This window comes from Camelus ferus, chromosome 14 (assembly GCF_009834535.1).
Source record: "Camelus ferus isolate YT-003-E chromosome 14, BCGSAC_Cfer_1.0, whole genome shotgun sequence".
Taxonomy (NCBI): Eukaryota; Metazoa; Chordata; class Mammalia; order Artiodactyla; family Camelidae; genus Camelus; species Camelus ferus.
The window spans coordinates 20,859,505-20,873,775 of NC_045709.1; the positions used below are offsets into that span (position 1 = coordinate 20,859,505).

The following is a 14,271-nucleotide window of genomic DNA, read 5'->3' on the forward strand; positions in this document are numbered from 1 at the left end:
TCAAGCTGTGTGTTTGGGGCCAAGTCACACAAAAGTGGTGCTGTGTTCTTGTTTAAATGGTGCACAATTTTGTCCTGTGTCGGGTCCCCAGCACCACTCGGTGCTGGATTTGGTGATACACTAGAAGGACTCTCGGGACTCAGCGTGTACAGTCGTGCTCACGGCTAAGATTTCTTACAGGGAAAGGTGAGGAGTACAGTCAGCAGAGGGAAGCCAGCAAGCTTCCAAGAGTCCTGTCCCAGTTGGGGGACAGTGGGCGCACTCCCCAGATCACACTTCCAGATGCCAGCCGAGGGCCACCCGTGCAAGCAGGTCTTTCTAAGCAGAGTCTGAAGCCTGCAGAGACATCTGCAGGGAAGCTCGTAGTCCGGGGTTTCCCGGTGGGGCTCAGCTGAAGCTGCCCTGGGTGGGTGGTGCCTGAGGCAGGAGACTGACGCCCGCCCCAGGAGCACCGCCTTGGTAAATCCCAGGCAGACGTCTGGGCTCAGGGTCTGCTTCCGGGGAGTAGGAACACCTGCTTCCTCGTCGCCCTTCTCCCTCCACCCCATTGTGGTGCCGCTGCAGTCATTTGAGTTTGAAACCTGGCCTCATGACAGATACTCTGATTAGGTTGGAAGAAGACAAGCTTGTTTTTAAAAATCGCATTGCTCAGCATACGGTTGATGCAGAGAGCTAACATTTCTGGGAAATTTAAGTTGGGGTGATGGTGCTTTTCTTTGGGAGGAAACCTATGCTGTACTAATTTTTTTAAATGCCCCTTACATGTTTATTATTACTTTGTTAATTTTAGGAAGTATAAAGAAATATGCTTTATTTTTACTGTTACTGATTTTTCAAAACAACTTGAGGAAAAACATTATCAGTACACTTAGTATAATTATCACTGCATCACCAGGTGGGTCTGTATTGCTGGATTCAGTTTGCTCTCGTTTTGCTGAGGGAGTTCACGTCTGTGGACCGTCAGGAGGCGTGCTGCTCTGCAGCTTCACCCGCCTGTGGCCCTTCGCCGTGTTTGGTGGTGGGTGGTCGCTGGCCCCAGCGACCTGCGGGGGTCGCTCCTTCTCCTCTTTGATGGAAGAATTTGTGCAGGACAGGTTTTCTTTCTTAAATGTTGCTAGAACCCACCAGGGAGGTGATTTGGTCCAGTTGTTTCCTTTGAAAAGAAGGGTTTTTTATTACAAATGGGTGCAGGACTATTGTTTATTTATTTATCTATTTATCTGTTTTTAGGGGGGAGGTAATTTGGTTTATTTATTTATTTTTTAATGAGGTACTGGGGTTGAACCCAGGAGCGCATGCATGCTAAGCACGCGCTCTGCCACTCGAGCTGTATCCTCCCCCACCTTGCTGTTTCTTGCTTTAGTTTTGGTGAGTTGTGTTTTTTGAAGGAATTTGTCCATTTTATCTAAGTTATCTAATATAAAGTTATTCATAATATTTCCTTATAGCTTGCTTTCTTTATTTTTTAACTTACTATTTTGAAATGAGTTAGGGTCACAGGAAGTTGTAAACGTGGCACAGGGAGAAGTCAGGAGATAAGTGTACCACCTTCCTCAGAGTCCCCCACGGGCGTCATCTTGCATGAGGATGGGACAAGACCAGAGCCAGGGAACCGGCCTCGCTCCAGCCCATAGGCCTTACTCACGGTTCACCAGTCTTGCTCATGTGTGTGTGCACATGTGTGTGTGTAGTTCTGTGCCGTTGTATCCCATGCGGGTTCATGTGACCACCATGGCAGTCAAGGTAAGGGCTGTCCCATCTCCCTTGTTAAATAGCCACACGCAGCACCCCTGCTGCCCCCGCCCGCCCCCCCCCCCCCCCGCAGTCACGCGTCTCGGCTCCGTCTCTGTGGTGTTGTCATGTTAGGGTGCCATGTGAATGGTATCTTGCAGTGTGTGCGTAGTATGTTAACTTTTGAGATTGGCTTTCTTCGCTGGGCATAATCCCCTGAGATGTGTTCAAGTAGTTACATGTATCAACATTTCATTCCTTTTTATTTAAGCTGAATAGTCTCCCAAGCACTTCAGAATCTGTAGTAACAGCCTATCTTTAATTTCTGATACTATGTGTGTTTTCTCTTTTCCTTGATTACCCTTGCTAGAATTTTATAGCTTTTAATGCTGTGAATCTCTATTTTTGTTTTCAATTTCATTGATTTGTTTCCCTTTTGTTAGTTTATTATTTCTGTGTACTTTGAGTTTTAGCCCCTTCTTTCCTGGCTTCTTAAGGTCGAAACTTAGATTTTAAACCTTTTCTTTTCTAATTTAAATGTTTAAAGCTATAAATTTCCCTCTAAATGTTGCTTTAGCTGTGTCCTCACAAATTTTAACGTGTCATATTTGCATTATGCATTTCAACATCTGTTTCAATTTCCCTTGTGATTTTTTCTCTTTGTGGATTATTTAGAAGTATATAGCTTAGTTTCTGTATTTCAGGGGTTTTATAGATATTCTCTGTTTTTTATTTTTGTCAGAGAACATATTCTGTGATTTCTGTCTTCTGGAATTTGTTGAGACTTCTTTCATTGTCCAGCACATTGGTATGTCCAGTTGTGCTTGAGAAGAGCTTGCATCCTTCAGTTTGAGATGGAATGTTCCATAAATGTTGATTAGATCCATCATTTGGTTGTTCGTAGCTTCCCTAGTCCTGATTTTTTGTTCGTGAGAGAAGTCTGTAAAAGACTTTAACTCTGTCCATTTATCTGTTTATTTCTTTAATTCCATCAGATTTTGAGGCTTTTTTATTTGGAGCATGTACTTTTAAGATTATGTCCTCTTGATTAATTGGCCTTTATCATTATGGGATGTCCTTTACCTATGGTAACACTCTTGTTGAGTTCTCCTTTGCCCGATATTAACATCAGCCAAAGCCAGCTCAGCTGGCCGTTAGTGTTTGTCTTTTTCCATCTTTCTACTTTTTAAAAATAGTTTAAAATTATAATTAGGTATTATTGAGAAAGGTAAACACATCTTATATTAGAGTGCAAAATGAGTACACCTTATTGTTTTAAAGATATAAAAACCAGAAAATGTGTATCATAAATTCATCCCAATTTTAATCATTGTGTAGTGGATAAGTGCCATTTAACAAATCTAAATAGAAAATGGATTTATAAGTCAGTTTACAGAAGGTAAAAATCAATGTCTAATTCAAACTTTAACTAAAAACAAAAAAAGTTCTCTGTCCTCCCTTTTTTTCCTGTAACATATTTGTCTGTTGTAGAAAACATTACTTTCTGAGACCACTTTTTTCAAAACAGTGACAGGGATCAGAAGCTCCCTCAGGCAACCTCTCTCCATGTGAGTTGGAGTGGAAGGAAACCAGCATCCTATAAGCTCTTCAGTGTGTTAGTGGAACTGGTGTTTGGAGCAGGAAATCAGCTTCCCTTTTCTCCTTCTGCACAAGCTCTGAATTCGTATTGCTGGGTCGCTTTCCAGGAGTGACTGAGTGTTTACGTTTATTTTCACTAATGTTTTCCAGAGGCCAGGTTCATGGACTAGTGAATCCTTCTGGAATAATCAGGGGCCCCACCACATTTAAGATCTGTAGGAGGCAGATTTAGAATAATGCTATAAAATAGTTTTTTTCTCTTTATTAGAGGCAGTAGCTTAGTAAACTTCATTTTATAAATTATGAAAAGTGTTTTGCTCCACTGAGCAAATACAGGATTCAGTTCTGCAGTGTTCGTCAAGTACCTGCTATGTGCCAGGCCTATTGCTCACAGTGGAGAAATAGAATGAAAGAGATGGCTGCTGTCCGCCCAGAGTCCCGGCCCTGAGAGAAGAGAAAGACCCATGATCATCTAGGTACTTTGTAGTGTAATAAACTGCGCAGATACAGAATGGATCTGCGAAGTGCGGACGGAGGGTGGAGAACAGTTACTTGCACCAGAAGGTAGAACGTGTGAGCTGAGTCTTCTGAGGGGAGACTTGTGAGGTGAGGTGGGGCAGCGAAGGCCTCCCGGGAGGGGCAGTTGGAAGGGCTCCAGGCTGTTCCAGGACCCATGCAGGCAGCACCTGTAGGGGGGAGCTGTGTCTTACCTCTGGCAAACAGATGCCTTCAGTGGGACGGTCTTTAATGCTTTTCTCGCTGTCTGCTGTTCTCAGTCTTCAGAATGATACAGATGAATAGGACAGATGGATCCCAGTCTCCCCTCACATCCAAAGGAATTAGCAGCTTTCAGGCGCTGGTTTTTCCTCCACCAGCCATAGGCTTCACGTGCATTTAGCCTTAGTGTAAGGGACCCGTATGTCAGAAATGCAGATTTCTCCACAGAGGACTGTCCCGCTCCGACTGTGCAGAGCCACCCCGAGTGCTGCCTCACATGATGTGCTTTGGTGGTGATGATGGTTTGGGGGTCATCTGAAGACTTGTGGAGTGTTGCTTTCCCAGTGTAAAAGTAATGGGTGGAAATATGCAAAAGTGGGCAGTGCTGGGCTGTTAAAACTGACCATCAGCTGTCAGCTGAATCATAAAGTTTGACAGTTCTTTTAAGGACATGGCGAATGTCTCATGTGAAATTCTGTTTTCATGTCTATTTTAATAGGATGAAAGTTAAAAAGCTGCCCATGATTTTAGCTCTGCATCTGAAAAGATTTAAATACATGGATCAACTTCATCGATACACAAAACTTTCTTACCGAGTAGTTTTTCCTTTAGAACTTCGTCTATTTAACACTTCAGGCGACGCAACCAATCCTGACAGAATGTACGACCTCGTTGCCGTCGTGGTTCACTGTGGAAGGTACGGGGTGCTGGGGGGGGGGCGGGCGGCTGCTCCTGGGCGCCGATGCTCAGTGGCGGGGTGGATGCTGGTGGGGGGGTGGATGCTGTGAGGCCGCAAGGATGTCTGTGGGCGCAGATGCTCGTCGGGGGGGTGCTGGGTCGCAGGGCAGTGCGCGTTCAGGACACTCACGGGGACTCAGTGTGGGCCTTTCAGGGGTCTTGTATCCTTCAGTGCTGTCACACTAAGATAAGTTTATTTCAGATAGGAAACATCTTACCATTTCCTCCTTCTAAGTTTTATATATGAATATAGTGTGTTATTGTCTGGGCTTGATGTTTTATTCTTATTATTTAAATATTACTCTGAGAATTTTTAAGTCCTGTTTTTCATTTCCTTTTTTTTCTTGATTGTCGGTAAAAAAACAAAACAAAACAAAACAAAACAAAGCAATGCTGCTTAAAGAAATTTTACAAAATCAGTGATTTCTGAGATTGATTGGGTATATTCATCATGTTAATGGTTGTGAAAAACACTAAAAACGCTTTGGAGATAATCTTCAAAGTCAAGTTCTCTAGTTTTATGAATCCGTGTGTTTATTTCCTGCTAGCCAGTTTAGTGTACTGTCTCACTCTGTAGATCTTAACTTATAAAATAGCTCAAAAAATTCTCAGACCGGAATAGCGTTTATATTTGGAACACGCAGTCCTCCTTGACTATTCAGAATTTCCTGTAATAACTTTGAAACAGGGCCCTCCGGCTTTCCCCTGGGTTTGGGGGAGCTTGTACTAACAGCTTGTTTTCTCCAACGGAAAACACCCCAGCCTCTCAGTTGCCACCCCCCAGCTTTCTGCTCAGCACAGCACGGAGGGAGTCGGTTCCTGCCCTAGTCTGTCACCTCCGTGGTCCGTGTCAGCCTGGCTCCTGGCTCTTACCATCAGTAATAACCTTTCTTTTCCATTTTTGGAGCATTCAATTTCTAAACTAAGAGTGATGACATCTGAGCAGAGGAAAACAGTATCAGATAACTTACAGAACCTTGGTGCAATGATCAGACCAGAGGTTTATTTTAGCTTAAAAGCTTTGTTTTTTCTGTTTTTTTTTAAGTTTTGAGGTATTTTCCTCTGTAGTGAAAAAGTGCTCTTGTTTGTGTCATTTTGTCACCTCAGATACTCAACTACAGGGTCAAAGATCTGAGACATATGAAACTTGGAGGTGGCTTGTTCTAGTATCTGAGGTTGCTACTTTTAAAATAGTATTCATCATAAAGAATAACTTGTTGAAAATTATTTCAAATTCTATAATAAAATTGTGATAGAATTATAATTTAATAAAAATAATGTATCAGCTTTTATAATGAGTCATACTTAAACTGGGAGAGATTACAATCTTTGACATGTTCTTTATAAAGAATTTCTTGTAAGAGAAATAATTCCACCTTTATTTTTACACATTTCTGTATTTCTGTATTCCAGCTTTGTTTAAAATGAGATTCAGAGGCTATTATAATAATTATAATGGTGTTAAGGGTTAAATACTTAAGTATAGCACTAATAATACTAAAAAAGTCTTTTGTTTAAAGAAGTTTATGAAGTTCAAGCTTGATTGAACTTGAAGCATGGATTCGGTATCTTTACTTTTTCAAGCATCGTGTGGGATCCTTCCTTAAGAGGAAGACTATTGCCAAGGGAATAAGACTCAGAAATAGTTCTTCCTGCCTTGTTTTGTAGTTTAATTCAGCATGCTCTGCTCACAAAATGCTAGAAGTTTTTATTTAAATTTTTCATAAAAGCAAATGTGAAAATTACTTCAAAAAATAATAATTTTAAAAGGCAGCAAAGAATATTAATAGTGTAGCTCTGTATAAATAGAACACTGGCTGTAGCCCTCAAAGTGAGAGCCAGTTGCTTGGTGTTTAAAATTGAACGCCAGTTCACATCCGCGTAACTCAATCTTTGGGGGAAAGACCAGAAAAGGAGTATTTTTATCTGTTTGAGTTTTTCTCCTTTATAGAACATGAAATGTAGGGCATAGAAGAGAAATATTGGTAAACACTGTGTGAAATGAGCTTTTCTTTCTCTTTGTTTCAGTGGTCCCAATCGAGGCCATTATATTGCAATAGTTAAGAGTCATGACTTTTGGTTATTGTTTGATGACGACATTGTAGAAGTAAGTAGCTTTCTGATTTCTTATTTTTCTTGGAAGTTGTGTGTGTATTTTGCTCTTCACTTTTTTCTACCAGCTTCTCACTTGCAAAGGACAGGTGATAAAAGTTAGACAGGTGTCTGGGTCTTCAGACTGTGGTATGATTCTTACTTCTTACTTCCAGTCCTAGTGCTGGAATGGTCAGCTGTCTTTGAAAACATTTAGAGTAAAAGAAGGGAAATCTTTCAACAACAGAGCAAGTTTAAAAAAAATCATTATTAAAAATAATTTATTGAGCTGTAAGACACAGTAAAGTATGCAAATCTTAAGCAACAACTTGAAATTTTACACGTGGATGCACACGTGTGTATACACACACACACACACGTAGCCACCTTCCAGATCAAGACGTAGTACGTTTTAGGGCGAGGGTAGAGCTCAAGTAGCAGAGAGTATGCTTAGCATGCATGAGGTCCTGGGTTCAATCCGCAGTACCTCCTCTAAGAATAAATAACCTGAATTTACCTCCCCCCACCAAAAAAAAAAAAAAACAAAAAAACAAAAGATGTGGTATGTTTTCAACACCCCAGCAGAAAGCTCCCCTTTTCCTCCTGCTGGTCCATACCCGCCATTTTCGTGCCTTCCCCACCACCCCCTGGGACCCACTATTTTGAGCTTTATTATTATGATTCATTTTGCCTGTGTTTGAATATAAGTGGGCTCATCCAGTGTGACTGCTTTTGTGTCTAGCTTTTTACACTCATCATAATGTCAATACAGTTCTTACTCTTGTTGCCTGCAGTAGTGGTTCTTTCTTACTGCTTTGTAATTTTGTAATTTAATGGTACAAATGTACCAAGTTAGAAATTTGGCTTTCTGTCTATTACTGACTGTTACAAATAAAACTACCTCGATTATCCTTGTGTGAGTCTTTTGCTGGATATACGCACTCATTTTTGGGGTATACATTAGATTGGACCATATGAAATTGCCATTTTTGTAGGTTCCAAATGGTTGACAATTAGTAGTTTCCTATAATTCAGCCTATATCTAGGACTAGAATCACTGGATCAGAGGGTAACTGAATGTTCAGCTTTTGAAAATCACGCTAAACGTTTTCCCCAGTGTCAGTGCTGTTTGACATCCCTGCCGGCTGTATGCAGGAGTTCCATTCGTTCTGTGTTCTCGCCAGCACTGGGAATCAGCCATCTTTTAGCCATTCTGGTTGTACAGAGCTGTTTTATAAATGAGAAAATGAAAGGCATTATTTTAAGAAATGTTGAAGATTTTACTGGATTTCAGCAGTTCACAGAGGTCATTTTTATACTAATGTGTGTGTTTTCCCTCGCAGAAAATAGATGCACAAGCTATTGAAGAATTCTACGGGTTGACCTCAGATATCTCAAAGAACTCTGAGTCTGGCTACATCCTTTTCTACCAGTCCCGGGACTGAGGGAACCGTGACGGAGAGAGACTTTCTGCCTCATTTCTTCTCTGGTTGTTTGGGAAAGGATCAAGCACTGATTTTTCACGCAAAGAGAAATGCAGGAAGCTCAGGGGGCAGTGGCACACTTTGCACACAATAAAGCAAAGGCTGTGGCTTGGCAGGCTCTTCCTATCACGGTAGTTGATTGATTTGCTCAGGTATCTTGCTGTCTGCGCAGTTCCATGCAACAAGGAAGCGAAATCAGAGATTCCAGCTCCTCTTGTAAAACAGCCTTCCAGTAATTGACATGCATTTTCTCTTCCTTAATTGCACCAATACTGATCGAACTCCTTGGGGTGCCGCGGAAAGAGCAGGAGTCTGTGCGAGGTTGAACGGATGATTGCGGGAGGTGACACTGAACACTTGGCTCGTGTTTGCCTGGGTTGAACACGGAGAGGAGGAGTTTCAGGTGGTCTTTTCAAGCGTAAACCACAAACACTTTTGGGCCCAACACTTGCAGTTGCCCTTCCTGATGTAAAGAAGCTAACAGGTATTAGAATCCAGTGTCAGGAAGACAAATACGTTTGCTTCTCTGAAGAAGCTTATAATAATATACAGTGTATGTATATCTAGGGAACAATTGGTCAAAAGTGGCTTTTTGTTTCCCCAAGGGGAAAGACTGGCTTTGTAATTATAATTTTTTTCCTTATTTATTTTACTTAAAACTGGTAGAGTCTAAGTATTGTATGAAGTGCCCACGATTCTGTCAGTAAGTTTGAGCATATTTTTATTAGTTTTTGTCAGTTTAACTAATCCTTTTGTTTGTTTCTATTTTTAAGGTGAATTTTAAACTCTATTTTAAATTGTAAGTTACTTTAAGAAAACTTGCAGTGAGAGGAGGTAAATATTCTTTTTCAGGAGGAACTGATATCTCTGGCTAAATATTTGTCCTAGTTATCAGTCAGTCATTTTATTCTGCTTTAATTTCAGTAAAATAAACAACTATCAGAAATCCCCTGTAGCCGTGGGAGCGATCAGAGGAGCCCTGGCGCGGGGCTGGCGGGCGGGCCTTGAGGGTTCTTAAACACTCTTTCAGGTTGAGGCCACGTCCTGAAAATCGCTGTCAGGGCAGTTAGGTTGTTTCCGTGTGTTCTCTACCCTGGAAGGCAGTGAGCCCTCCTAACCCCAGCGCCGGCGGAGCTAGCAGACCCCGTGAGGAGGACATTCTGACGAGGCTGACCAGGAGGACTGTGAAAGCAAGTCCTTGTTCTCCCTCCCACCTTTACAAATCTTACCGGAAGGGTGCTCAGAAGTTCAACTTTGTGTTTGCAAAGCCTTCATTCTGTTGGGGGTTTGAGGAAGTAATATACGTGATGTAAAATGTCTGTCAGCCATTGCAGTTGACCCTTTCCATGCATCAGTAAGTTGCCTGACAGTGGCCGAGTGTAACTTGCAGAAAATAATTGAATATATCGTCAAAAGAATAGCAGTCAGGTCTTCGATGTTCTTTATCCAAGTCTTTTCAGGCAGTAATCTTTTTTTCAAATTGCTGTAATTTTCTAAACTTATTTTACTAATACTGTTGAATCTCAGAAACAAACAACAAAAAAGAATGTTTTGTCTGCTGCTATTATTAACATTTATTATCTGTATCTTTTAGCTCAGGAAATGACTTCACCTATTCGTTCCGTGAATAGATCTTCAACAGGGTCACTTAGCTAATTGGGCTGTCTAAACAGATGTGCCGGGAGAAAAATATGATGTATTTTGACAGATTGCTTTTTAAGATACAGTTTCTAAAGCCTTACCCTGGCTGGACTGGTTTTGTACAAACCACGTGGCCCACCAGATATACCAACATTACACACAGAATCACAGCCGAGAGTGTGGGCAAGGTCATAGCTGCAGAGATGGATGCATTTTTTTATTTTGAGGGCTTAAAATTGCCTTGGAATTGGAAGCTTTGTTTCAGTACAGAGGTGAGGAGTACGGGAAGCTGAACCAGTTTTCACTTGCACTGGGGCTGCAGCACGTGTGAGAAAGATAGATGAAGTCATTTGCATAAAGGTACAGCATTGGGATACTGTGCTGTTTGTTTTTACATTTCACATTAAAAATATATATACAGTAAAGTAAAATCCAAGGTTAAATTTCCTATTAAAGCAAGTTATAGCATTTTTACTGAGTTCCATGGTAGTCGCACACTGTTCATACCTACACCTTGTTTAACAGTCTGACCTGTCGGGGGAGGGGCTCTGGGGTGATGGTTCCCAATTTACTTTTTACTCTTGGTGCAGCTGCATCTACGTAAAATGTTTTGAAGTTTGTCAGAAACTCAGTATACTTTAAAAATATATAGGGTTAGGGTTGGGGGGGGGATGTAGATACAGTAAGGAAGGCAAGTGGCCCACAGAGAGCGCGCCGCGAGGCTGTGTGGAGGTTGACTGCCGGGAAGGAGGGGCGGGTCTCGTTGTGCATGGTGGCTGAGTGCTGTCTAGCGGTGTACATGTTTGTTGGGATGGCTGTCCCATATTTTGTATATTGGAAGAAAAATTTCTATAAATTATCATAACTGAAAGTAAATATTCTAAATTAAGTCTCGCTTCTAAGTCACACGGCTTCTGTCTTGGAAACTTGAGAAGATTGCTCAAGACAGGAGCTGTGAGACTTTAGGCAAAGGGAAGGGGGTGTGTAATATATGGGTCTTGTTGCCTCTAACCATCAGTGTAGGGTGTTTTCTTTCCTTGACGGCAGTAGGAAGACCTCACCTTCATAACATACTACTCGTGATACTTCCTTTGAAGATACTTTTCATTAAAGATTCTCTCATGAGGTGTTTACCTGGGAGCTGGGAGGCTAAAGCACTCAGGTCCTGGCTCTTCAGTGAATTTAGCCTGTGTGCCCTTGGGCAAGTCACTTACCCTCTCTGTGCTTCAGTCTCCCAATCTTGTAAAATGGGAGTAACACCTACCTCACAGGGTTGTTGTGGGGATTAATTAGATATAATGTCTGTAAAGCATCTAAGGTTCTTGAAGAAGGCGCTATATAAATACAAAATAATATCTATTAAAGTTGGTTTATTTGTGCTTGTGGGGTTTTGTGTGTTTTTTCCTTTTTTCCTAAAATACGTTTGCGAAATAGAAGTATATACTTTGGAAATTGTCTTACTGCTTTTGCTCACTTTTCTTCTCCAAAGAGATTTTCCCAGAACGTATCTTATGTGTGTAGGACAGCATTCCATACATGCCTGTGTTTAATCAGCACGTACCTTGTGTTCAATTTTCTTTGTGTAGTAGCACTGCCTTTCCGAAAATCCCAAATTTAAAGATTTAGAGTTACGGACTCTTAGAGGACAAAATACCTTAAAAGTCACTGTCCCTGGTGCCCCTCTTCCCTTCCAGGCAGTAATTCCTCCTGTAAAGTCGGCTCATGAGCTTGAGAACCTGAAGGGCGCCTCATTGTTGAGGGACTCAATCACCATTTCTTTAAGCTTCACCGTTCTTGGGAACCCTGGCCGGGAAGCACTCTGGTTTGTTCACGTCTCTGAAGGGGTGTCTCGGAGTAAACGCCGAAATGGGGGGGCCAGACTGTCGTGGGAGCTGACGACTGCGTTCTGTTTTCTGACTTGAGTGTGATAGGCCCTGTGCCCAGCATTCCACATTTTTTAAAGATGTTCACCTTGAAGACAGCGTGTCCCTGAAGTCTGATGTCCTCATTTGACAAGAGAGGAAACAGGCTCTTCAGAGGTTCAGCGATTTTTCCCGAAGTCGCCCAGCTGGAAAGCGGGAGGTCCAGGTGTCCATCAGGTCTGATCTCATGGCCACGCTCTTACCCTGTGTTTCCCTCTGGAAAGTTCCTAGATTACGCTCAGGAATTCTCCCTCAAGTGAGCGCTGTGGAGCCCTGACTCCTGAGGAAACAAGCTTGCACTAGTCTGTGTCATGTGTCACTTGCTACAGTCACCCTAAAAATGGGTTCATTTCTTAAATTTCCTTGCCTGCTGTCAGTGTTTCGCCCCATAGTTAAACTGATGTAGGACTTAATGAAAACTCCATGCCTCCTAATTATTTTCAAATAAGCAAAACTCTTTTTACAATTGAAGTACAGTCACAGTGTATCAATTTCTGGTGTTGAGCACAATGTCCAGTCATACATAACATACATACATTTGTAGGCAAAACTCTAAGATCAAGAAAAACTACCGTCATCCTGATAAGTCACTTCCAAATCTAGATAATTTGCAGACTCACTGGGGGAATTTAACAAATGTTCAGATTCCTGAGATACATCCCCGAAGGTTTTGACTCACAGTAGATGAGGAATCTAGTTCTCTAAGGCTCCCAGAAGATTCTCGCCATCCAGGTTTGGGCCTGTCCCATAACTCGTCTGAAGATCCGTGTCGTATTTCTTCTATAAGGTCGCTGCCATTCTGGAGTTGACCTGCTAGGAGTGTTGTCAAAGAAACAAATTATCTGAGGGATGGCCACCGGAAACTTAAGAGGGGTTGGAACACTGGTCTCTACATACAGCGTTGGAAAGGTAGCCACCTGGAGGATGCTTTGCTTCTAGGGTGAGCTGGCGTGGAATGAGAGGGCAGAGGCCGCAGTGTGGGCGGGGCGGAGCTTTCTGATTGCTGGGCAGTGAGGAGCTGAGAAAGGAAGGGTCCAGCTGACGCACTAGACCGTTGGCAGGTGGGGTGCCTAGACAGGCTCGGGGGTGGTGCTGGAGAAACTTCAGCTTCTTAGATGAGGTGGCAGGGACAGAGGGCAAATGGAAGCTGTATCTTCCAGGTCAGGGCTTATACATAGTCCACGTCCCACTGCCCTCTGTCTTTTAAAATAGTTGGACACGGAGCGCCACCATTTACTGCAGGAAAAATTTAAACGGCACTGGTCATTAGGATGGGAACCGACCTCTCACCTGTCCCTGACGTGAAGAGGGAGGTGGGTTGAACAAAACACACCGGTCTCAAGGTTTTGCGTGGCAGAAGCTGAGTTTATGTTGCCTGCAGTTTGAGCAGGCAGGACGCCTTGGGTGAATCTGACCTGCCTGAAAAAGGCCACTCCGCCTTGTCAGGTCCTCTCTGACGAACACGCAGGTTCTGTAGATTTAGGAACCTCTGCGTTGTGGCCCACTTGACAGAAGACACTAAAAAGTGACTGAGGGGTGACTGTCCGCCTTGGGCGATCGTGCAAGACTTGGGTGGCGGTGGGACACTCTCCTGGCAGGCCCCGGAGAGCACGTGCTGGGGCGTTTAGAAGACCACGGGAGAGGGGCTGGGGTTTCCCTGCCCTCGGTCATGTCACAAAGTGTCAACCGCAAAGCCCAGAAACAAGACAGTGGTGCCGTACTGTCTGTGCACGTGCTGGGGTGGTAGGCGCAATGACTGGTGTGTTTGTAACCTATTTACAGAAACTTTTGTTTGATGGTAGCTTTTTCCCATCAGGAAGAAACCATTTTCCAAATGGTGTTTGTTTTAGGAAGCAAAAATGAATGTTTTCTTGGCAGGACTTTAGCTGGCTAGTTTTTAATAACCTGCCAGAGTGTTGCACTTATTTTAAGGGAAAAAAAATGATAGAATGATGAGGAAAGTAGACGTACACAACTGCCTGTCAGTGGTTTAGACGGTTGGGTGGGAAGCTTCAGAAAACATCACTTCCGGTAAGCGTCTTACCTACCTTCCCAGCATCACGTGTATTTATCATCCTAAAAGCCGTCTCAGTGGTTGTGCTCTGCCCAACAGATACATTTAAAAAATTTTTTGTCGTGAACACAGAGAACGGGCAACGTGGTGTCTGGAGTTACATGCATCATATGGACTATTTTACTGTATCTTACACTATGGATTAGAACTGGTTTGAAATTACATTGATTTGCTGAATGTAAAGTTACAAACTGAGAGAAGGTTTATGATCCTATGTCGAAGCAGGCAGGCGAGGGTGGAAAGATTTGTGCATTTAGAAGGAAATCCCAGCCTG

General features: G+C 42.7%; 1 protein-coding gene across 1 annotated transcript in view; it reads left to right on the plus strand.

Moving 5' to 3' along the window:
• USP12 (ubiquitin specific peptidase 12) overlaps positions 1-11,380 on the plus strand; it is a 68,654-nt gene extending 57,274 nt beyond the window's left edge. The window contains exons 7-9 of the mRNA XM_032496410.1: positions 4,547-4,744; positions 6,814-6,892; positions 8,220-11,380. Of these exons, the coding sequence (XP_032352301.1) occupies positions 4,547-4,744; positions 6,814-6,892; positions 8,220-8,321 (379 nt within the window). The 3' untranslated portion in view covers positions 8,322-11,380. The remainder of the gene's footprint in view (positions 1-4,546; positions 4,745-6,813; positions 6,893-8,219) is intronic.
• The last annotated feature ends 2,891 nt before the right edge of the window (positions 11,381-14,271 follow it).